The sequence below is a fragment of the Etheostoma spectabile genome, chromosome 13 (genome assembly GCF_008692095.1).
Source record: "Etheostoma spectabile isolate EspeVRDwgs_2016 chromosome 13, UIUC_Espe_1.0, whole genome shotgun sequence".
Taxonomy (NCBI): Eukaryota; Metazoa; Chordata; class Actinopteri; order Perciformes; family Percidae; genus Etheostoma; species Etheostoma spectabile.
Genome location: NC_045745.1, coordinates 6977330 through 7003666, shown reverse-complemented (window position 1 = coordinate 7003666; position 26337 = coordinate 6977330). Strand labels below are relative to the sequence as shown.

Sequence of the window (26337 nt, the reverse complement as noted above, 5' to 3'; positions counted from 1 at the left end):
CCTATTTCACTGTTAATGTCAATCTTTTGTCACCTGCTAGTGAACCAGTCAGTAAGTGATGTGCAGCCAAATACTGTTTAAGTGATACTGCCAGTGCAGTAGTGTAGTCAATTTAAAGTGCTCATGTTATGATCACTTTCAGGTTTATAATTGTATTTGGAGGTTGTACCAGAATAACTCTACATGGTTTAATTTGCAAAAAATCCAATATTTTTGTTGTACTACACATTGCTGCAGCTCCTCTTCCACCCTGTGTGTTGAGGTCTCTTTTTTAGCTACAGACAGAGACATCTCACTTCTGTTCCATGTTTGTTGGGAGTCACACATGCGCGGTACCTAGGTAATGACTACTAGCCAGTCAGAAGCAGAGTATGAGGGCCCTGACAGTACCTAGGTAAGGACTACTAGCCAGTCAGAAGCAGAGTATGAGGCCCTGACAGTACCTAGGTAAGGACTACTAGCCAGTCAAAGCAGAGTATGAGGGCCCGACAGTACCTAGGTAAGGACTACTAGCCAGTCAGAAGCAGAGATAAGGGCCCTGACAGTACCTAGGTAGGACTACTGCCAGTCGGAGCAAGTGAGGCCTGACAGTACTAGGTAAGGACTACTAGCCAGTCAGAAGCAGAGTATGAGGCACTGACAGTATCTAGGTAAGGACTACTAGCCAGTCAGAACAGAGTATGAGGCCAGACAGTACTAGGTAAGGACTACTAGCCAGTCAGAAGCAGAGTATGAGGCACTGACAGTATCTAGGTAACTACTAGCCGTCAGAGCAGAGTATGAGGGCCCAGACAGTACCTAGGTAAGGACTACTAGCCATCAGAGCAGAGTATGAGGGTGTGTCCTGACAGTACCTAGGTAAGGACTACATCCAGTCAGCAGAGTATGAGGGTCCTGACAGTACCTAGGTAAGGCTACTAGCCAGTCAGAAGCAGAGTATGAGGCCCCTGACAGTACCTAGTAAGGACTACTAGCCAGTCAGAAGCAGATTATGAGGTGCCCTGAGAGTACCTAGGTAAGGACTACTAGCCAGTCAGACAGAGTATGAGGTCCTGACAGTACCTAGGTAAGGACTACTAGCCATCAGAGCAGAGTATGAGGGTCCTGACAGTACCTAGTAAGGACTACTACCAGTCGAAAGCAGAGTATGAGGCCCTGACAGTATCTAGGTAAGGACTACTAGCCAGTCAGAAGCAGAGTATGAGGTCCTGACATATCCTAGGTAAGGACTACTAGCCAGTCAGAAGCAGTATGAGGGTCCTGACAGTACCTAGGTAAGGACTACTAGCCAGTCAGAACAGAGTATGAGGCCCTGACAGTACCTAGTAGAGACTACTAGCCAGTCAGAACAGAGTATGGGCCCTGACAGTACCTAGGTAGGACTCTAGCCAGTCAGAAGCAGAGTATGGGGGCCCAACAGTACCTAGGTAAGCACTACCAGTCAGAAGCGAGTATAGGGTGGGTCCTGACAGTATCTAGGTAAGGACTACTAGCCAGTCAGAAGCAGAGTATGAGGGTGTGTCCTACAGTATCTAGGTAGACTACTAGCCAGTCAGAACAGAGTATGGGGCCCTGACAGTACCTAGGTAAGGACTACTAGCCATTCAAAGCAGAGTATGAGGGCCCTGACATACCTAGGTAAGGACTACTAGCCAGTCAGAAGCAGAGTATGAGGCCCTGACAGTACCAGGTAAGGACTACTAGCCATCAAGCAGAGTATGAGTCCTGACAGTACCTAGGTAAGGACTACTAGCCAGTCAGAAGCACAGTATGAGGGCGTGCCAGCTAGCTTTCAACTTGTGTTCTACGCATGTTGTTACGCAAGTAAAGGATGGACTACAGTAGAGATGTTTGAGCAGTTGAGAACATGTTTTCTGTTGGAGATGGTAAGTCCATTTGGGGGGGGGGGGGGGGGATTTGAGCTTTTTCACTTTGTAAAACTTTACGTGCACAAAAAAGATAAAAAACACAATAAAGGAAAGGAAAAGCCAAAAGCCTAATACCAGTACTTTTCTTTTATACACCGGTTTACTAAAGTAAAATATCTGGGTGCTTCCTCCACCATGTGCCTATTCACTGTTAATGTCAATCTTTTGTCACCTGCTAGTGAACCAGTCAGTAATGTGGTGCACCAAATACTGTTTAAGTGATACTGCCAGTGCAGTAGTGTAGTCATTAAAAGTGCTCATGTTATGATCACACTTTCAGGTTTATAATTGTATTTGGAGGTTGTACCAGAATAACTCTACATGGTTTAATTTGCAAAAAATCCAATATTTTTGTTGTACTACACATTGCTGCAGCTCCTCTTCCACCCTGTGTGTTGAGGTCTCTTTTTTAGCTACAGACAGAGACATCTCACTTCTGTTCCATGTTTGTTGGGATTCACACATGCGCGGTACCTAGGTAATGACTACTAGCCAGTCAGAAGCAGAGTATGAGGCCCCTGACAGTACCTAGGTAAGGACTACTACCATTCAGAGCAGAGTATAGGGCCCAGACAGTACCTAGGTAAGACTACTAGCCAGTCAGAGCAGAGAATGAGGGCCCTGACAGTACCTAGTAAGGACTACTAGCCAGTCAGGAGCAGAGTATAGGGTGTGTCCTGACAGTATCTAGGAGGACTACTAGCCAGTCAGAAGCAGAGTATGAGGGCACTGACAGTATCTAGGTAAGGACTACTAGCCAGTCAGAAGCAAGTATGAGGGCCCAGACAGTACCTAGTAAGGACTACTAGCCATCAGAAGCAGAGTATGAGGGCACTGACAGTATCTAGGTAAGGACTACTAGCCAGTCAGAAGCAGATTATGAGGCCCAGACAGTACCTAGGTAAGGACTACTAGCCAGTCAGAAGCAGAGTTGAGGGTGTCCTGACATTACCTAGGTAAGGACTACTAGCCAGTCAGAAGCAGAGTATGAGGGTCCTGACAGTACCTAGGTAAGGACTACTAGCCAGTCGAAGCAGATTATGAGGGGTGCCCTGAGAGTACCTAGGTAAGGACCTAGCCAGTCAGAGCAGAGTATGAGGGTGTGTCCTGACAGTACCTAGGTAAGGACTACTAGCCAGTCAGAAGCAGAGTATGAGGGTCCTGACAGTACCTAGGTAGGACTACTAGCCAGTCAAACAGAGTATGAGGGTCCTGACAGTACCTAGGTAGGACTACTAGCCAGTCGAAGCAGAGTATGAGGGCCCTGACAGTACCTAGGTAGGACTACTAGCCAGTCAGAAGCAGAGTATGAGGGCCCTGCACGTCCTAGGTAAGGACTACAGCCAGTCAGAAGCAGAGTATGGGGGCCCAACAGACCTAGGTAAGACTACTAGCCAGTCAGAAGCAGAGATGAGGGCCCTGACAGTACCTAGGTAAGGACTACTAGCCAGTCAGAAGCAGAGTAGGAGGTGTGTCCTGACAGTATCTAGGTAAGGACTACTAGCCATCAGAAGCAGAGTATGAGGGCCCTGACAGTACCTAGTAACAACTACTACCATCAGAAGCAGAGTATGGGTCCTGACTACCTAGTAGACTACTCCCAGTCAGAAGCAGAGTATGAGGGCCCTGACAGTACCTAGGTAAGGATACTAGCCAGTCAGAAGCAGAGTATGAGGGTCCTGACAGTACCTAGGTAAGGACTACTAGCCAGTCAGAAGCACAGTATGAGGGCGTGCCACTAGCATTTCAACTTGTGTTACTACGCATGTTTGTTACGCAAGTAAAGGTGGACTACGTAGAGATGTTTGGAGCAGTTGAGGAACAGTGTTTTCTGTTGAGATGGAGTCCATTTGGGGGGGGGGAGTTGAGCTTTTTCACTTTGTAAAACTTAACGTGCACAAAAAGATAAAAAACACAATAAAGGAAAGGAAAAGCCAAAAGCCTAATACCAGTACTTTCTATATTTAAATGCCTCATGGATTGAAAAATGCATTTTCCAGGTTAACCTTGTGCCCCTATGAAAAATGGTAATTTATCTATTGCTCTATGCCATATTATTGTAAAAACAAAAAAATAAAACTATTTGGTTATTTTTAGATCATAACCATGGTCTGTTTTGTTCTGTGAAATAGTTTCAAAGGTCTGATGCGTTATCCTGTACTCGGGGGCGTTTACGGATTTTATGTCCAATGAAAACATTTTCTCAAGTTGTGACGTCCCGCCCCCTTGACTTTAAATCCTGCCTGTTACCCGACCGGCACTTGTAATAAAACCAACATGGAATACGGTTACGCTTTGAGCTTTTTGACGTTACGTTCAGCCGTTTGACCATCGCACAAAGCTACTACACTGACAAAATGAAACAAGAGTACTGTAAAAAATGATTAAGCACAGGTAGGGATATTTAGAAAAGGGGTCATGAATTATGAGCGGATAAAAATATAGACAAAAGCCTACCATTTAGAGGCATCAGCTCCATCGCGGGGATGAGCCTGCTTCTTAAGAGGGGGGGATTTGAATGTTCAGGGCTTAATCGTGACATTCAAGTATACAATGTTGAATTGTCTTGCACGTTTGTCCTACAGTGGTTTGCAAGAAGTCCAAAACAAATAATGTCATGTAAGGTTAACTTGAGCAAAAAAAAAAATAAATAAATAAATGTAGCTTTGGCATTATATATCAGTGATGGGGAAATGTTTCCAAAAACAAGACACAAAAACACACGTCTCCTTCTGAAAACATACAAAAGTTTTATTTAAATATCGGCAGACAGATGATGCCATTCATCACAAAGACATGTCATGCGGTTTATCCTTGCACATTTACAGCACTCTTTAAGAGAAGGCACAATGGTGAAACCACAGGCAACTGGTCTTCAAATGGCAAATCTTATACTTTAGTGCCCATCAACATGACACAAGCTTACTTCATTTCCAAGACATATTCTTTACTCACCCTTATTTAACAAAAGTACTAGTGACACCCTCAAACTTAACAACAGTAATAAGACCGGTGTAATCCTTTCCTTTTTAATCATCACAAATGGTGCGGTTAAAAAAAGAGGTCCACTGCACACTGGAATCAAACAATTCAGGAGTTCCACCCACAAAACATTTACCTATTAACTTTTTCAACTGTAGCTCAGAACCTTGACATCAATATACAATACGTTACTGAAGTTGTTGTTGCATAAACAAAACCCATCCATCCAGACCTAGGCACCAGTGAGAAAAGTAAGGGAAATCAATGACTGTCTTTAGAAATACTCATAAAAAAAGGCACAAAAACCCTCAGAAGGTAATTAGAAATACAAAAAGTGCATCAGAAAAATCCATTGAGGGGCAAGCACAAAAAATAGGCTTGTTCCTCCCTACATTATACAATTAATACTTTATGGCATTATACAATCACATGTGCTGTGCATTCACAATATGAATCGATCCTGTAGAAATCCTTTCACCTTTGGCATTTATACAGTAGAAATACATGTATGTGCGAGGAAAACGTAGGTCTTTGGCTCAATTAAACTTTGGGCTTATTATCCCAATAATGAAGTGGTATCTTCCATTTGCATTGTTTGTGCGATAAGCATATAATATCTTAAAAGAGCTTAGGGGGAATTATTTGGCTGCATGAGTGAAAGACAACAAAAGCATTGGCACTTCTCTCTTTCCAGCTCCATCTAGTGGAACTCACCCCCACCCTCCCTCTGCACTGATATGAGCCCAAACTTGACCCCATTATTGGGAAATAAAAATAGAAACAATGGCACACATTCTGATGTGGGATTGGGTAAAACTTTGTCCAGCTGAGATGGTTTAACCCAATAAATGCAGCAGGAAGAAGTGACGGTTCTTTAAACTTGTGATTTACTGAGAAGGAACTATGCCCCTGTGTGCGTGAAAACGATGCAGAGAGCAAAGGTTACTTTAGTAAACATGCTTCTGTGTAGAGTTTGCATTCCAGAGATAATCCAAACCGGGCACCAAGATTGGATGGGGACAAATCAGAGGGATCTGAAGATTCTGTCACAGTTCAGCGCTTCAACACGGGCCCCCTCGTCCCTTCAATGGATGTACAGGACTTCACTCTCTTTCAGGCCAAAGCGGGTCTTGTACTTGTCAAAAAGGCACTTGAGGGACCGGATGTACATTGCATGGTACATTTCCACTACCTCCTCAGTCGGAGCCTCAATTTTTGGCACTGTGATTGGCTCCCCAACTGTAAAAGAACATTAAAACAATGAGCTAATCAAACAAACTTTAGTTAATTGTTGGACCATCAGTATTAATCATTAATACACCCTTTGGTTTGGACAAAGCAAATATTGCCTGTGTCCGTTCGGTTACCTGTAATGACGCCACTTTACATTCAGTCTACACTCTGCTCATTGTCTGTTGTTTGCATGTTTGTTTGTGTGTTTACTTGTTATGCTTTTATTGTAGAAAATGCTGCTGTAACAAGGGAATTTCCCCGCTGTGGGATGAATAAAGTATTATCTAATCTAATGCATTGTAGCTATAGCATTGTTGACATTGTAACCCGTAATCTTTATCTCACTGAATCACCCCGACCAAACATTAGCACACAAACTTGCCTATGGTGGTGATAGGTTTGCAATAAGGCGCAATGCCCCAGGAGTTGCCGAAGAAGAGGCCACATCCATGGAAAAGACACGGGGCAAAGCCTAGGATCTTCTGTAACTTCTTTTGGATACATCTCCATAAGGTTCCTTCCTCGAAGATCACCTGCTTGTAGGAATCGTTCTCTCCGAAGGAATACACTGGAACCAGGTCAGACCTGAGGAAACAGAGGACGACGACTTGTAAAACTTGCCTTTAAATGTACACTTACAAAAACAGTGCTACTGTAGGACAATGCCAATGAGTATGTTTCAACAATCTAAACAAGTGTCTAGTGGTAGATACCTAATACATGTGACCTTGTTTTACATGTATTCTATTCAGGATAAAACCTCACAGAAAGCCTATTAAAACACTTCCCCTTGGCTTAAAGGCACTTGTTATATGTAGCAAAACTAAAGCTTGTCTGTTGGCTCAAGAGTTATGAAAGGAATTATGTAATCAGGAAACTTTCTGGATTGATAATAAATCTACAAAGTATATCTGTAGCCAAGTCATGTTTGACCTCTATATATGTGGATCTGCTCTACCAACTGAGCTAACCCGGCCATTGTTTTAAATATTAGTGATTGCAAACCTTGAAATTGCACTTATTACTGAATGTTCCTTATTCAACTTGTGTTACTCAACTGGTATCAACATCCTCTCCATTTTATAAGCATCAGAACTAAGGCGTAAAACTTCCAGAAAGTGAACCAAAAGCGACCTCAATTCACAGCTCAGGCTTGTTTTAGCTGGAATGCTAACTTAGATGTAATGAATTCTGCATAACTGCATGCCTCTACTAACTTTGATTCTTTGGACAAGGTGCACAGCTAGACTTGTGAAGGAATCAGGCTTGCATGGGTTAACGAGACCAACCGGGCCCACTTCCCATTATAGCACCGGTTGATTCATGCATGGCTGAGCCCAGCCCGATGCCAGCTCACACAGTTTGCATTCTGATCCTTTCAAAACGGGCAGGGCATGTGTAGCGGCGGTAATGATTCCCCTTGCCATCACTGTCACTGTGTATTCATGTGAATATACATTTTATATAATAACTGTCTCTTTATATACTGGTTTTTATTTTGTTTAAAATTAGTTTATTTTCCGGAAATTTGTTGTAGAAATAAAAGTGGTTGTCATGGAAACCTGATTGGGTGAATTGGGGGCTGGCCTCTTCTGTGCCCCTGCAGACTTGAGCCGTGAACCACAAAATTTATTTACAGTGTGCATGTGGCATCTCCATGGTAATCTGCCTTAACCCTGTGGACCCGAGAAGCTCGTCCACGAGCACAAACAGCACCTCTGATTCATGGCATAATCATTTAATAACCATAAAAGATATAAACTTACCAATTGTTGCGGCTAAAAGCTAACAAGTTAGCGGTCTCGGAGGTCTCTTCTGGGTCTTTCTAGCCTCTACAGGTGATTTTCTATCCAGCCTGGAACTTGGGCCCTTTTTCAGGGTCATTGAGCATTAAATCCAAACTGTTACATCCAAGATTTAATTTAATTAATGTTGTATTCTATTTTCTTAATATTTGTTATTTACTGTGTCTTCTATTGTATCTGTTTCATTTCATTTTATTTTTTGTGCTTTTTACTGTAAAGTACTTTGGTAGGCCTCGGCCTTTGAAATGTGCTATATAAATAAATATGACATTGACATTTAGCCACTTGATGTCCATAATTCATTGCGTTTTTGCTCATTTCTGCCGCTAGCTCCGTTCTCCGTGTCTCCTCTCTATGTGTTGGAAGTGGAGGCACGCAGCATGCCCATATATGGGAGACAACATGACCAAAGAGTTCAGTGAGAAAGATAGTGATCCCCCAGTCAAACTAGTCTAGTATGCGATTAAAGATACATAGCGGACATGATAAAAATCTACCGCTTTACAGAGGAGAATGGTGTCACTGGTTTGAGATTTGGCATATATTTAGGCCTTTATTACGTTTATTTTTTGCATATAGGATAACTGTTATAGACAACACAAATGCGTGTAGCATTGCTGTGGGTGTAATATCAATAAATAGGACATTATTATGTTGATTATTGGCAAAAGTAAATGTCATGAGGGCAAAAGCGTCTGGACTTTCTTTGAAAAAAAAATTATTTTGTCAACTGTATAAGTTATGTTTATTTCTTCCCAGTGGGACTCCCAAGACATATGAGAAGGGCTTTAAAGAGGAGATTGGCTTAGATTGTCCTGCTCTGTTTGTGATATCAATACATATCTGGTAGATACATGGTCCCTTTTATTAATCTGTCTTTAAGGTCCTACAACCATTTTTAACATTCAAGTGACCTCACTGTAGCCCACATATTCCAATAACCCAGTTTGTTCTGAAAAAAATGATGTCCACATCTTGACTCTAGACAACAGGGTTGATGTTTCACAAGCTTTTTTATAAAATAAATCCAGACAGACAATGAACTGTAAAAATGGCATTAGGGTTCATTGCCTTCCAAAGAGTAAAACTGTTTTGTATTTATTCATCTTCAGCATTCAGTGACTTGAGTAAATGCAGTATGTTAATTTTGTTTCTTTCGTGATTTTAAATGGTGTCTCTGTTCCATTTTTTGTCTACATGTGTCATATTTGCAAGCTTCATTTTAGCTTAAACTTACTACATGTTTCATCAATGTACAGAACTGCTACACATGCAACGAGCAGTTCCTAGCTTTATGGAGGGACAACCCTTCACATTCATAAAGATTGCGGGAGGCTCTCTGTGAGGTCATTTCAACCTGCCTGTGAGTAATAATCTAGGAATTATTCATTCCAATCAGCCATTACCGCCTTGAGAATGATCACATTTGGTCAAGGCTGTGTTTAGTCGCTGTAACTGCATGTGTCCTTGTTTGTGAGTGTGGGGCAGCCAGCTCACCCTTTCTGTAGGGCCAGCCTCACAAAGCCTTTTCGGTTCTTCAGGGTGACAGAGTTCTTGCCTGGCACACACTGCAGAGACTCCGCAGCCCCTCCAACGACGATGACCACAGCATTACCTGTCCCGCTACACGACAGCAGGTAGTCGATGGAGTTCCTGTTCACTGGACAGATACCTGAGAGGGGGGGAGAGTGGAGGTGACTTCTTTTGTTTGTTTCATCTTCCTATCATCTTCGATCTGGCACAGCATATCGCAATATTTTTTGTGGCAATACTGTATTGATACACGCACAGCAAGTACAGTACTCTTCTTTAATATAAATTGCACGTTACCATATGGGCCCCACTGAAAAGCTTTCAGTAGCTTATTTTGGAATCCCCTTTTCACGCAGCCTACATATGATTATTGTACCTTCTGGAATTGTCTTTAAATGATACAATGACAACATGTGAATAAATAACAGAAGCATCAGGATATTGTGCCGCAGGCCGTCTGTTGATTCCCACCCATACTGTAAATATTGTAATTCTCTGACTTTTAGACTTATTGTACTTCATGCATGCTCTGTGGGCAAAATCCACAAGTCGCACCTACACATAAACATATGTTGTACAAGGGCTATTTACCAATGTAGTGTTTCGAAACATGTACAATAACCTTATAACCTATAGCACCCTAAGAGGGTATGCACAGTATCTGTGGGTAAAGCTGAACAGCAAACAACCCTTCAGAAGGGAACAGTTAAAGCTCTCTCAATCAGTGAATATCAGCAGTACAAGTACACAGAAGCCATTTCAGCTGTGCAATAGGACAAAGGTTTGTTCCCTTACAGATACAGTTATCAGGCATTTTAAAGAACTCAAACAAGACTCCGTGGCTTCTCAAAAATCCTCTTACCTCCAGACATCAGATAGTCTCGAAGGACAGGCAAGCGGAAGTTTCCAGCCAGGGTTGCCAGGGAAGGCTTGATGCCCGGGAATTTCTTGGAGAAGCCTGTAGCCTCTGTCCCAAAGTTGCAGAAAGCACCAAAACAGAAGATGCCGTGGGGATGGTAGCCAAAGATGTAGTTCCGGCTGGGCAGCAGGTCGTGGGTTTTAATAAGCTGGGAGAATAATAACACAAAAAGGACCAGTTTGAGGCGGATTTCCATATGAGGGGCGCACTGCTAGACGGGTAACATCCAATAGGAGAAATGTCATGTTAGTGACCAATATGGCTAAAAGGCTTGAGAACAGAAGCTGTGTGCCAGTTCCATAATAAATCCTACAGTATATTCTAATCTCATGCTTGGGTTTTCACTGGTTCCTGCCTGGTTGATTTGATTCCTTTGTGTAAAGCCCTTTTGTTTTGAAGATGTGCCATACAACTTTATTATTAAATATATAAAGTTGATATTTATAGTTTACTACTTTTTGCAGTTAGTATACAATAAGCTTTACTGTATACAAACTTAAAATAATTCACCTAACTAACTTTTATTACTGATAAATTAAGGCACAGATACGTGAAAATATGATGTAAAAGGTACAACATGTAACATCACATATATTTCTACAAAAACAACCAATTATAGGCTACCCAAGTTATGTATTTTTTGAGTTGTGTTACTTACACTATCACAAATGTTTCCACCAATGTTCAAACCCAGTGAAGTCTGTTATTTGATTTTTCTTAAAAGTTGCTTGGTCTATAAAATGTAAGACAAAGTGAAAAAAAACACTAAATAAGCTCCAAGATTATCTATGTATATTCCCTTGCTTTGTCTGACCACAATCACATTTTAAAAGTACATCTCCACATTTAATTTGTTGACAATTAAAACATTACGTTAAATCAATTATCAATTTAGTTGCCAATCCAACGTCTGTCAATTATCTGTTTGCTAAATTTGTTTCAACTCTAAAAATGATGCAATACATCTGTGAGGAAATGCAATCCAACGGTGAGGTTCAACTGGCAGTGACAGTCTCAAACAGACAACAAAATGTTTTCCAAAGATTAAATAGATTTTCTGAAATGTCCCTCGACTTCTATCACCACCACTGTTGCTGCTCTACTTTTTGTTTTTTTATAATACATACAGTGTTTGAGTATACAATAACTAAATTGAGCAATGGACTTTAAAATGTATGACGTCAATAAGATACATGGGATATGAAATGTTCAATCCATACATGCATGCATTCTGTAGCAACATATTTGAGTGTCCACAAGCTACATACTCCAGCTTGAGGATGAATTTAGGACACAGTGTATGTTTTTGTAGAACAAGGACATCCTTATCAGCATGAAGCCGACATTACTCCCTCGGTCTGCTCAAGTACAGTCATAAAACACTGACCCACTCTAAGTGTTGTACATGTATGGCATTGGTAGAAATAAAGTACAACTTTTAAACATTAAAAGTTATTTTACAGTAACCCCTTGGGTTCATGTTGAAATTGCAGAATCTCATAAGAGGCTTTAACTGTGCTTGGATCTGCACGGTAGCCTCAGAGCCATCACAGTGTGTAAACAGAGCTCCTTTCCTAACTACCAGTCAAACACAAAAGTTGCATAACCACATTAGCAGAGGGGACCACATTCAAGATCTCCATAGTGCCACAGGACTCCACCTGGCTGGCATGGCAGATGTAATAAAAGGGATTACAGAGGGAGACATGCACACCATTTACAGGGGTTTCTGTAAGGTTTACCACTCACACACTCACACACTCACACACTCACACACTCACACACTCACACACTCACACACTCACACACTCACACACTCTGGTATTGAGGCAGACTTGAAGCGATCATCACACTCCAGACAGGCTGGTTTGGACTTTGACCAGTCAGCTTCCAACTCATAAATAAGTCATATGTTAGTAGAGAACACTTGCCCTACCATCTATAGATGCCCCTGCAGATCTATTCTGGTTGTGTTGAGCTATGGGACAGCAAATATCATGTAATGCACCATTAACTGACTTATCAACTTTGTTGCAAGAGATAGACGTCCAGCTACAGCCTGTGTCAATAGCTATTAATCAATATTTTGACATATTTTGACAGAAAGCTAAAACCTGGCACAACTGCTAAATAACCACATTGACCAATGTATGTCTTACAGCAATATTGAGATTGAAATGGAATATATAAGGAGTCAACTGTAATCAAAGAATGATCTCATCAACCCACAGAGGCAAATGGATATATAGAAACTCCACACCAAGCAGATCGATGGTATGAATGCTTCAAAAGATTCAGCTGCAAAGAGTAGGACTTTAGAATTTGCACCCTAAAGTTAAAGAGACCTTATCTCTTCTTCCACACTCGGTACAGCAGTAGATAAGCTCAACACCTAGGCACTGAAGTGATTTTATAATGTTTTCTTTTCTATCACTCAGGGGCGTCAGACTGGGGATGGAAAGGGGACTGAGTACCCAGGGCCCATGTGAGGTGGGCCCAAAAAGATGCTAGAATGATTAGCTGTGGATGTGGGGAGGGGTCCATAGAGAATGCATTTCTACAGGGCCCAGATTGTTGCGCTACTCCACTGCTATTACTAATGACGACTGCGTCTCTCTCCTGGTCCCTACCAGCTAATTTAGGGCATTTACACATTCAGCTAAACCAATCAAATTCAGCTACTTCCTCTTTCAAGCCAATCATATTCACACTGCCAATTTTAAACATGCTCTTCCGTCCGCCAAAACTCAGTGCATTTGTCACGACCCACCTCCACCCATTCAAGGCCAGCTCATCGAGCATCTCCTCATTTTCACCACCACCAGGTCTAGACTCCCTCAAAGGGGGGTACCTAACTCTACCGCTGCTTCTTTAACCCTCTGTACAATGGGTCTAATCTGCAATGTTTGTTTCATTAGTAAACATTTTAATAAAGAATTGTTCACTCTAAAATATCAGTCTCTGCCAGAGATTCTCGCCGGCCAGCAGTGAACCGGCCGAGGATACGCCTAAATCCATAGGATGGCTGCTGGGGGGGTTGCTGCCAGACTCTCCTCAATTTCACCTTTGGTCTGCAGGACAGTCACCATTTTTTGATCAAACTTAAATGTAAAGAAGACTGCTAGCTAAACGCTTAAGGGGGGAGGATTTCAGCACAACACTGCGGCCAGCCAGACTTGGACCCCCAGTCTGTTTCCCAGACAGAACATAAAACTTTCTGTTACTGTCTTTAGCAATACTGTCATCCAGCACTGGAGTTTGTGCCTACTGTGTCCAGATTGCTATAAATTAATAATAATGGCTGGCTGTTGGTTAACTGTGAATGTGTCATGTCCCCGGGGCTGCTATCCGCTCTCATCCCGACTGAAGTCCCCTTGCGGAGGGGGGTGAGGCAGAAAACCAGCATTAGATTTATACAGCTAACGTGAAGGCTAGCTGGCGAATGTAATCGGGGTTAGCCCATTGCTGTTTAACGCTACCTTGATCAAAACAATTATACTTAAAATAACTTCATGAGCATGTGGAACGATGTTGTAACCTTATACTGCTCCCCACCAAGCATTAACCACTTGTCAACGAAGCGTATACGTCAAGCTGGATCAATCAATGTTGAAATGTATCAATAAACAAGATCTCTGTATTACTGTGTTTTAAGAGGCATGCCATCAATGTCAAAATTATGCCATGTGGTAGAAAGCATTGTGATTTCTGAGTATTATTCTTTCTGTGACAAAGGTTTTTGTTTTTTTCAAAAGGTTTTATAACGCCACTGACAGACGGCTAAATGAAACGTCCCGTGTCATTAAAATAAAATAACAGACTTGAACATTGGTGAAAACATTTAGGATAGTGTAAGTAACGTCACAACTCAGAAAATACATAACATAGGTAGCCTATAGTTAGTCGTTATTGCAGAAATGTATGTGATGTTACATGTTGTACCTTTACGTCAAATTTTCACGTATCTGTGCTTTACTTTGTTATTTATATTTCTGAAAACTTTCACTTTTACTCCACTACTTTTCTTAAATAAAATGTATACTTTTACTCCAATACATTACCTAAGGGTCTTCATTACTTTCAAGAAATGATTTTGCATGTTTGAGTGAAAGATTCTTCCTCACGGAAAAAGAAAATTCTGTTTTCGTTTTTTTCTTTGTTGATGTCAGACTTTGAATTTGATGTTCAAGAACATGTGAAAACCCTTAAAAATATGCATTACTATAAGGAAGAAATTATAAAGTTAATTATCAAAATTTTTCTTTACTTTTACTTCTAACAATTAAGGACATTTATTATCAGAAAATTACTTTTAATACTTAAGTACATTAAATATCAGATACTTTAAAACTCTTACTCAAGTAATATTCCTAAAGGCGACTTTAACTTCTACCAAAGTAATTTCCTGGTAAGATACTTGTAGTTTTTTTTACTCAAGTATTGCTTTCAAGTACTTTATACAAAACTGATGCTCAGTTAGTGTACCGAGCCTCCCCCTGCATGCAGTGTGTGTGTGTGTGTGTGTGTGTGTGTGTGTGTGTGTGTGGCAGTTTGCGATAACCAGGGTCTAAAGATGCACTGAGAGCAAAACAAGCTTACCACTGCTCCTTGACCTATCAGCTTGGACAAAGTCTCCCAACTTACGTCAAGCACTCATCATAATCAACACGGGACAAGGAACAGCATGGAGTCAGCAGCCAATACCTGATCCACCCCTGATAAGCTTATCTATATGGTCAAACCTGTGCCGGACTGGAAATTGATGAACGAGCTAAATCATACAATACTGACTATCCTAAGCATGAGTTAAGAACTCTGTGTGTAACAACAAAACACACAAAGACACACGTGGTTTCATGGTTAGTTTCCCCACTGGTTGCAAGCCAGTCTCTCTCTTGGGGATGGACAAATTAGCAAAGCTACACCAAAAACAGAGACAAAGTTACCTACCCTAATTGGGAAGTAGTCTCTGAAATATGTCCACACTGTCCAGTTTCTCACCCAAGACGACCTTCTGCCACCTGAGGAAAAAAAAAAAAAGATAGATAGAGATTATATATATATATATATATATATATATATATATATATATTTCAACTACAACTACTATATTTTCTCTTTTTTAATTATTCTATTATTTAATGAATCATTTAGATGCAAAACATAATACCTATTTATATGGAGTAAATTGGCCATCCAGGGACTAAAGTAACCTCTTCAGATTGCTTGCTTTAAAAAATAGTTTCCATGTCTTAACAATTTAACAGTGATCCTTAAATTTAACAAACTACTCATACATTATAAGAACTGAATACAGCGTACAGGCGCCACCCGGGTTATCCAAATAGAGCAGGCACACTACAAACCTCCGCCAGCCGAGCCGACAACTTCGGGTTTAGCGCTTTGCTAACTTGAACGGGAATTTGATTACTTAAATTTGCTGATCTTTTATACTTTCCAAATGTTATCCTACCGAATGGATCAGTTCTGACAGTGAAACAAGTCACTTTGTGACGCTAAAAAAAAATAAAAAAACATGTACCAACGGATTAACAGACACGTTTTTTTCCATAAAAGGCTATATGGGAAAAAGTCTTTTTGGGCCACTTGCTGCTAAGTTTACTTTGCTTACAAAGCCCGGCGCACTCCCTGGAGGCCTGATAACACTGTGCTTTAAGCTAAATGCTAACGTCAGCATGGTAACATTTAGCAGCTTTCCACATTCACCAGCTAGGATAGTTAGGCTTTGTAGGATGTTAACATTAGCTAATTAGTATATATATATATATATATATATATATATATATATATATATATATATATATTTTAATTCATTCATTCATTCAGGTGCTGGAAATTTAAACCATTATCGATCTATGTAGCATGTGTTGCCTCAAACATATCATCCAACAAAAGTTTTCAGAAAAAACATCAGTCCAGTAATTTTGGATACATAATGCTTGATATAGAGTCATCTTTCTTCACATGTACCTCAAAAATGGACTGTTGTCTAACAGTGATTTTAGTTTTTTTACATCGACATCTTTGATGTCTTGCCTTGTTTCGGGGTGTTCCAGTCAACAATAAGCCAGGCGGTATAAATGGCAGAAATAAGCCAGCAGTCAGTGCAGAACATGTAGATCAGTAGCACAGTGCAGGCAGCACCTAAAAAGGAGAGAGGAGAGACGTCCAATCAAGTATTTGAATAAAATTTGTAAATACAAACCAAGTACCCAAGATTGCAGGCCAAACTAAAAGGCTTAAATATACTATTAGGAGCTGGCAGTAGAGTAGTCATGTGTGCAGCTCAGAGATCTGACCATGAGACTAATGAGACTACAAGCTAAATCGTCTAGGTTGCTTTGCTTTCCTACAGCTTATGTGCAATGCACAACACTGCCAACACACAAACACACTCACCCAGCACTAAGAAGGTAATAACCCACTGCAGCACGGAGAGGAGCTGTAAATGTTTTTCCATCTTGGATCTGCAGGGCCAAAAAGCCACAGACAAGTCCTGCAGGGCAGAGAGGATGCCAGAGCCGGTGCCTGGAAGCAAACGATGAGACAACAAAGTTTGTTTTTTTACATCTCAAATATTCATGTGGGTGATTATTGAAGACAGTTACAGAAGCTCAAATAGATGGAGAAGCAGTGAAAAGAAGCAGTCAACACACTCCTAAGAGCAATACTACTAGTCCGGGATTGAGGTCAATAAACCCAAAACGTGGACATCAAACAAAGATATTTGATTTCCTGGAACTCTGTCAAACAACACAATCAAAGCAGCTTATCATTGAGACACAATTCACCGAGCCTCAGCCGCACAGCCTCAACTACTCACCAGCTCTTTCAGTCACCAGCCCATGAAAGTGAAGCCATGCAGATACATGTGAGAAGACCTTGTGTGGGGGGGGCAGGAGCATCAAGTAACAGATACATCAGGAGCGTCTGAAGCTAGTCAAGCTCATGCTGCCGAGAGCCAATAAGAAGAAGAAAATGAGCCCTCCAGGAAAAATCGTCTAATCCCATCTGTACACACTGAAAATAACCCAGCACTGGGCTGCAGCTAGGAATACCTGTAAACCATGATCCTATGGAGCCTTAAAGGCTAGCTGTTAAAAAAACAGTTCTGTTTCTTACTTTATGTTCAGCTTTAGGAACAAGTAGGGCTGAATCAAGGAGATAGGTCTGGCAAAGCAAAACAAGGCTGCAACTAACAATTATTTTCATTGTTGATAAAACTGTCAATTATTTAGGTGATTAAATCGATTAGTTGTTTGGTCTAAAAAAAGTCAGAAAATGTCAATCAGCCCAATATAACATCCTCAAATGTTTTGTTCAGTCCACAACTTAAAAATATTCAGTTTACTGTGACAGAAGAGTGGCAAAATTAGAAAATATTTCACATTTAACAAGCTGGAATCCGAGAATTTGTACTTTATTCCAAAATATAAAAAAGACTCAGACCGATTAATAGAGTATCAAAATAGTTGTCAACTAATAGATTCATCTTTGCAGCTCTACATACAAGTATGTGGCTCTCTCATGTGGGTTTAGATCAAATGTTGATAAAATGCATGAAAGCCTCTCATGGTTTAAAGTTAAAAATAGACAATGTTATAACAAACAAAACACCTTTTACTTTATATACAAAACTATCCTTTAGCACTGATACACATCGGTATTCAACGAGGCGTGCAGTAGGAGGTAGTTTTATTTTACCTAAATAAAAAATGAATGCATCCAACGTTCAGTCAGGTCCAGAGCGATGTGTACATGGAACTCTCTCCCAAAGACTAACACAACTCTCAGTGTGGGTTTAATTGGTTCACTTAAGACATTTTACCTTCAACGAATTTAAATATTTAATACCAATTTAAAGTCTGTTACAGGGCATTTTGTTATATTTCTTAAAATAGATCTATTTGGAGTAGTGTCTTTATTTTATTTTTGTATTAATTGCGTTAACTGTAAGATGTAATTATGATTTTTATTTTGAAATGTTATAATGTCTGTGTGTGTAGTGTGATGTCATAAAGAGTATTGTCACAAGAACAGACTGAAGGACCCCAGGAAGATTAGCTTTTAGTTTATGCTAAGCTAATGGGGATCCAAATAAAAACAAACAAGTTTTTCCACTGGCTCAATAGAACAGCCTTGATGATTCAGTAACTGCACAGATACACTCTTGAGCTGCAGAGTCCACTTAAAAAGGATAAGTTCAGTTTTTAAGTATGTCTTAGAATATTCTGACTGTCCAAACAGTATGTAGGCCTACATTAAGATAGTTACTACTTAACTGGTTTCAACTTTCCATCACCGGCTTTAACACATCATTCATAAAGCCATTTAAGAGGAAGTGATTGGGGAAAAAATCCACAGTCTTTGTACTACCTTACCAGAACAGCCTTTCCTGTTAAAAGTGCATCCATTTTCACTAAATAAATCCCCTTTTCACATTTTAGACATTCACAACTAAGTCTTAATTTAGCCTAAACTTTTTCATTGCATAACATTTCAACTGTGGACAAATGGAGAAAAAAAGAGCGCAAATCCAACACCGTTATAATTATTTTCAGTAGCCTGATACATCTGTATTTCTGATCAGAATCAGAAATACTTTATGATCCACCGAAGGGAAACTCTGTCATCTCCGTCAGTATCATCTATACATGCGACCGTGATCAGGGCTCTGCTGCTTTCAATCATCCACTGACATTTTTGAAAAAAAAACTTTCCCCATTGCATTCCTGCAGTTAACACAGCATGTCAGATTATAACTATAGGCGTCTTCAATGCTATGACCCTTTCCAGGAACTATAGGCTATGCTACTCATGATTTGTTTGACCACCAGTGTGTGTGTGTGTGTGTGTGTGTGTGTGTGTGTGTGTGTGTGTGTGTGTGTGTGTGTGTGTGTGTGTGTGTGTGTGTGTGTGTGTGTGTGTGTGTGTGTGCGCGCTTGCCGTAGCCAGGCTTCTGGAGCCAGACACCCTCTCTTACCCTTGAGGGTGCCAGAGTATGCAGCTAGAATGGTCTTCATAGCGGAGGCTTGGTGGATGGAGCCGGAGCCCGGGTGATAGCTTGCTGTCAGGATGATAAGAGTCCAACTGGTCCTGCGTCACCAAGCGGGCATTTAACCCGTGCGGGGAGGAGCCAAGGAGACGGAGACACGATAGAGAACTGTAATAATGATTAATAAGGTGCCAAGGAGCGGGGACGTGAGGCGACGTCCTCCCCTTCCAGCTTCAGGTGGCGCACAGAGCCGCGTTGCTGCTGCCCAGCTACCGCCCCCCTCTCTCTAATTTATGGTGGTGGTCACGTGGCTCAATTGTGCAAAAACACCGGGCTTGTATTGGCCAATCCTCCCCCCCACCTCTTCACCTGTGTGAATCTCTGGGATGATGAGACGGATGTGTTTCAAACATGACATTTTTACAGTCACACTATTTCTTGTGTAAAATCTCTGTATTTGATTGGTACTTGATATTACATGTAACATAATAACCTAACAACATAACATATGTGATGCTTTATCTGCTATGACAACAATACAAAGTCATGTATTTGCCCCCGAGGACAGGGTTGTTCGGATTGTAACTAGTGCTTTTCTTTGTCATTATTTATATTGTTTGTTATATGTTATATATGTTGTTATATTTTACATGCTTGGTCTGCTCATGTATAAATCTATAGGCCTACAACAAATGTAATACTGTTAGAATTTGACCCATCAATTTCTACAGGGAATTGATTATTTACTGTTCAATTTATAATATGTGTGGTTGGGTCAGGTAACTTTGAAATGTAGTCAGTTACAAATGACATGGCAGTTCTTTTTTGTATTTAGCAACATAATCCATTGGACTACAAAATATATATTTGTAATCTAATCTGAATACTTTTGGATTACTTTAAAACAAACTCAAAACATTTTCAATGCAAACAAACTGCTTTTTGCATACTCAGCATTATCTGCCTGATGAAGGTCCAGCCTACTGAAACATCATTACATTTCTCTTTACAAATAAGACAGTGTACAGAAGTCTCTTTGAAGATAGTCTAGCGTTGTCAGTCCTGTCTCCACAGCGCGGCAGAGGAAGTCCTTTGAAGTACTTCTTATTTAGCATTTACAGGAGAATGGCACAAACTACCCCAACTGTGTGTAGTCTACACTGGTGGGATGCTGTGTGTGTGTGTGTGTGTGTGTGTGTGTGTGTGTGTGTGTGTGTGTGTGTGTGTGTGTGTGTGTGTGTGTGTGTGTGTGTGTGTGTGTGTGTCTGTCTGTCTGTCTGTCTGTCAGTGCTTTTGTATGGGTTTTTGTTCCTGCAATTTTTAAGTCAAAAGCCACATGGAGGACTTTCCTGTTGTAACTCAAAAGGAACACTTACCGAAAATGTTCATCTTCCATTTTTTTAAATATTTCATATCTTCTTTATCTATAATATTTTAGATAGCACCAAACAATGTATTCAAATGTAATCAAGTAATCCTTTGACAATGTAACTATAATCTAGCTGCACATTTTTTCAAATGTAATCTGGCCTGATTATAGTTACCTATCTTTTGTAATCTGATTAACTAATTACTAACCAACCCTGATAATATGCTAAGATATTTGAACTCTTGCAGTATACAGATGGCAGCATTTGTAGTCTTACACAACACAAGCCAAAGCTGTCCTCATGCTGGACTCATGATGCTTTGGTGCGCATGTTCAGTGCCAATGCAACAAATGACACTCTCTTCTGTGGTAAACCGGCTACTGGACATTCAAATTAAAGCAATGCTATGCTATGTGATTGATGCGAAAACCCTCCCCTCTTTTTATAACCCTCACATACCATTGGAGAGATGTTGCATGTGTTGCACTGGCATTGAACCGGTCAGTCCTGGCCTTGTGACTCCAGAGCACAGGCAGCTGTGTGTTGCATTGTGAAAGTCTGAAGAGTCTGCCATCTGATCAAGCTTCCAGGAAAGTGTTGCTCTCTGTGACTTCTGACAGCGATTGAGTCTGCCAGCTGGCCCTGCACAGAAACTCACTGAATCAGGACCTGCTGAAGGTGGCCACAGAACTGATGTATGGCTGCTGGGAAATGGCTGAAGACGTCTTCAAGAGATAGTCCGTCAGTGCTTGGATCTTATACTTAGGTAAATACCACAATGTACAAAAACACTCCACTACAAGTAAATCCTGCATTTAAAATCCTAGTTGTGTGAAATATTGGATAATACTTTAAACCAGAGATCTTCAACATGGGGTCCGGGACCCCTAGGGGATCCTAAAAGTCACTGCTGGGGGGGCTCCAAGTTATTGTCAATTTTTTAACATAAAAAAAAAATTAAAATGTTTCAACATAATTCCCAAATATTGTTAGCAAATTAAATTCCCATTGATAATAGGCTTACTGACCTACAGGTGAGGTAGTCACCCACAGATACAGTTCATCCTAAGAAATCCCTGTGCCCCAACAAACATGGTTTATAAAATCATGCCAACTATTAATATTTGAATAGCTTAGTACTCTGTACACTATAAATATATGTATAAAGGCTTTTGGTAGCCCTGCACATTATTGTAGGCCCAGTTTAAAATGCAACTTTATTCTATAAAATATATGTCGTAGGGGGTCCCTGCTCTCTGAAACCAAGTTAAACACACCACCTGAGAAGATGTCTTAGGTGGAGCTATTCAGACATCTAAAACGTGACAAAGGAAGCTAACTAGACACTCCTTAAAAGTAAGCCTTAAAAGGTCAGGAATCACTGGTTTAATCTTTAACAATTTATCTGAAAAGTAACCAACTGTAGCTGTTGAGGAAATATCATAAGAAGTCAACTTCTTCTCTTTGAAATGTATTGAAGTAGAAAATGAAAAAGGCAGAAAATGGAAGTATGAACTCTATTGCAATACTTTAGTTGCTTTCTTCCACTGGTTATGATTGATTTCATAGCAACTATGTAGTATCTCGGTCTTAAGTCTTAAGTTAAGTCCCTGTTCTAAATGCAGCATTCTATATTAGCTCTCAAGTCAAGTTTGAAACTACAGAAAAAGTAGCCATGCTGACTCAAAAAAGAGGCCAGTAGCAATTTACCATTCACAATACCTTCCCCAATCTGTGTCCTCACCCCTAATTTAATATTATACCCAGTCTGAAGCCAATCTTTGAACTTTGTATCAAATTTGGTTAATTCCAAAAAAGTTGAACTGATAGCACATATCTGGTGAGACGGGTCATACAGTCCTTGACATGTGGCTGCTATTGAGAAATGTTATCACCTAACCATTCGGGACATTGGTGACCTATGAACTGATCCGATTGGTCGACTGAGACACCCAGGAATAAACTCTGGCAAGATCTGGCAACACAGATAAGCAAATGTCAACTAAAGTTCAGCCACTAACAAAACCCGATTTTATTATGCTAAATATTGCTTTTGCTGTTTAAATATCTAATCTTAGCAAAAGGAAATATTAATATAATGTGCAAATATAACTTTTCACCCATCCATGATGACCATTACACTTTTAGACCAGGCCACACTCAGCAAACGAGAAAGTGAGGTGACAAGGTATAAGACCACAAACAAACAGAGGCCTGTCACTAACATTCGTGTCCCGTGTGAAACACTTAACATAGGCCAAGTTTTTCTATAATGTCATTTAGGTGTATGCAACGTGAGATTTTCAGGGAGGGGATGCATGGGATTTCCCCTTTTTCCTGCTTCTGCTGAATTATTTTTATCTCCAGTTTAGACATAATGTGTTCCCCCCCTCAAAGTGATCAATGCTACTTCACCAATAGCCAAGATCATAAATGAATTATTTACCTAAAATAGAAGTAGCCTGATTCAAACTAAGTGAAGCCCTCTAAAGTGAAAAAATATTACCATAGAATTACTGGTTGTATTAGCCGCTGCAGAGCTCCGGGACGCCGGCTACCTGCAGCAGTTGTTTGGCCGCCAATTGGTGACAGTGAGCCGGCTACAGGCACCGCCAGATGATGGTCCTTTTGAGGGCAAGAGTAGTTGAGTTTAGCCAGAGAGGTGAGCGTCTGACAACAATGACAGTTAAAGGAGAATTCCGGCCAACTTTCATGTTAATCTTGATCGCTATAAATATGGGAGTACCTTTGATTGGAGTAAAAAACAAAATATTTTCACCCGGGAAACGCTCGTTCCTCAGGAGGGATTTAATCCAAAACACAATCTTTTTTAAAAACTTAACCACTCATTTAGTGTCTAAACTTAAAGGAGAATTCCGGCCAATTTTTATGTTAATCTTGATTGCTATAAATATGTGAGTACTTTCGATTGAAAAACCCAGACCTGTCTCGGAGCAGGCAACACGGAGCAGCTGCAGCTATGTGTACAAGCTTCCACTTAGCTAAAATGGCAGTTAAAGGGGCAAGTTTTAGAGCCAGCTCTACATACTTGTATGTAGAGCTGCAAAGATGACAGCACCACAGATCTACCCTGCCAAGCCTCCTACTCACCAACACCAGATAGATCCATCACACACAAAATGGATGAGCTACAAATACACACAGAACTGCTGCGTTGTGATTTTCACAAAAGCCTGGCTGAACACACTTAGCAATAGCAGCTAACAGCTAGCAGCTAACAACTGGGGATTTTCAATCAAAAGTACTCGCACATTTATAGCAAACAAGTTCAACATAAAACTTGGCCAGAATTCTCCTTTAAGTTTAGACACCAAATGACTAGTTAAGTTTATGAAAAAGATTGTGTTTTGGATAAAAATCCCTCCTGAGGAACGAGTGTTTCCTGGGTGAAAGTATTTTGTTTTTACTGCATAGTGAACTCGTTCCCTGGCTTGAAAGCGCTGTTTTAGGGGATTTAAGTATTGCACGTTTTATTTTGTTGTACATGATCAAAAGAAATCCCTCCCATCTGTTGTTTAACAAATCAATCCCTTAGTGTGAGGATATGTTGAATTACATTTTCAGCAATCCACCTCTAATGTTCTTCATGCTTTATTTCTGTTATTTCTGATTCAAATGACTATTTTACCATTGTTTATTATAGTCCAATTTAGTCATGATGTGATAAATTCAAGTCTAGTTGTAATTTAGTTAAGTCTCAGTTCTGAAATGTTTTGTTTGAGTTATGCAATACCTCAATTAATCTGACCTGTTTACCCATGTTGTTTTAGTGTTCCATGTTCTTATATAACTCATGTTTTGTATAGCTGTATTTATCCACAGAGCAGATACCACATCATCTATAGATATGAATTCATGATGATTGCAAGCTTCCTTTCTGTATTTGATTAGTTAAGGACTCAATACGCAGTTTGTGTGAATACAACTTCTCATGTGTTTAATCTCTGCGATTTATTGACTAATTTATGAATTGCGGAAGCGGAATTCCCCAGGTCAATATTTTGTTTTCCTTTACTAAAAATCCAAGATAAGATATGACTTGGGACTCTGCGAACACAGGGCCATGATCATTTTGTACCTTGACCACTGTCTTCAAAAATAAGTCAGTAATGTTGTTAACTCAACCTGACTCACTCCCCCCAAGGAGGAATCTGGGACCAACCACATATCAACTGTGGAGTAGTTTTTGCCCAAACTCAAAACTTTGACATGTTACAATTACAGGTCTGCAGATACTTTGCCAATATCAATCCATCTGTGTGTCATCTTTGTGTGGGCAGCGTGTGATGAACGATGTGTGGTTTCTCTTTGTGGCCGTTTCACGTCATCAGAAGAATTTTGGCAGACCTTGGCTGCTCGGACGGAGAAAAGCTACACCATCATCTGCCCACACTGCCATGATACAGAGCTAGATATAAACTATCAAAATATCGCTTTAAGACATTAAAATAATAGGTCAGTGCTGATTACGATTAAAGACTGTCCGTCTGTTAGAGAATCTAGTCATCTTTTGATGCAGACAAATTGTTTGTGTTAAATACATGAATACAGCGCTCTGTTTTCTTCTTTATGTTGGTCAGTTATTCCCAGTCTAGTCCTCACACACCATTGGTGACTTTTTTTCTTTTAGTCATCATTTTAATCCCACACACAAATCTCGTTTAGACTGTGTTGAAAGGGTTGGGGCATTGTCCAATATGCCAGTTATATATTTTGAAATATCATAAACCTGCCAACTCATACAAAAGATAGAAAAGTTAAAAGATATGCCAAAGTTCACAGACAGTCTTGTCATTTAGGAACATGATCAAAAACCTGGCTCATAACTTTTAACGTGGTATTTAGAACTAAAAACCTGATAAATGAGCCACATGTTCATGTCCATTGAGCAGGTTTGATGTAACCCCAGTTTAGTCCATGCAGCAGTCTCATTTTACATCATGCTGGATAGGAATGCACATGTTAGTCAGTGATTAACATACATTTGATTTGAGAGTTTAAAAATCAATTATAAATTATCATTTTTTTCCATATTGTTTCACAAAATCAGTTTTAATAAGGTTCACAGGCAGTTATTAAAGCCGTAGTTTCCTATTTTTAAAAAATGTACTTAGTTGCATTCTTGCAGAGAATTGAGAGAGGTACTTCTCTCTGTCTGATACATCTCTCTATCTGTAGATTAAAAAACGGAAAACAGCTAGCCTGCTTCTTCTTACCAGCACTTCTGAAGTTCAGACATTAGCAAGTTATTAGGGGTGGGGGGAAATCGATGCAGCATAGTATTGCATTATTTTCACTGAAAATACTGTATTGATACACAGACGCCAAGCATGGATCTTTTATTATAAATGTGTTGGTCAGCTTATCCCATTTTGCAGCAATAAAATGAAAGGGAGATGAACAGAGAAATGTTTCTTTTTAGATAAAACAGATGTTGACAAAGTTTCCTTTAGGGGACATCATTTGAAATTAGGAAAAATTAGAAGTTGGAAAAAAGGTTATAAATTGCAATATATCACAGAATATTGCA

General features: G+C 40.1%; 1 protein-coding gene and 1 long non-coding RNA gene across 2 annotated transcripts; one reads left to right on the top strand and one right to left on the bottom strand.

Annotated features, from left to right (window-relative positions):
- Positions 1-278: 278 nt before the first annotated feature.
- Positions 279-2690, top strand: LOC116700702 (uncharacterized). Its single transcript, XR_004334710.1, has 3 exons — positions 279-340; positions 1170-1205; positions 2598-2690. It is a non-coding gene; the product is annotated as an uncharacterized LOC116700702 (long non-coding RNA).
- Positions 2691-4896: 2206 nt separating this feature from the next.
- dgat2 (diacylglycerol O-acyltransferase 2) lies at positions 4897-19681 on the bottom strand. Its single transcript, XM_032534116.1, has 9 exons — positions 19405-19681; positions 16821-16949; positions 16458-16565; positions 15351-15421; positions 10344-10548; positions 9446-9620; positions 6526-6728; positions 5984-6149; positions 4897-5608 (listed from the first exon to the last, which is right to left on the bottom strand). The coding sequence occupies exons 1-8, from the start codon at positions 19442-19444 to the stop codon at positions 5995-5997; spliced, it is 1086 nt and encodes a 361-aa protein (XP_032390007.1). The 5' UTR covers positions 19445-19681; the 3' UTR covers positions 4897-5608; positions 5984-5994.
- Between the last annotated feature and the right edge of the window lie 6656 nt (positions 19682-26337).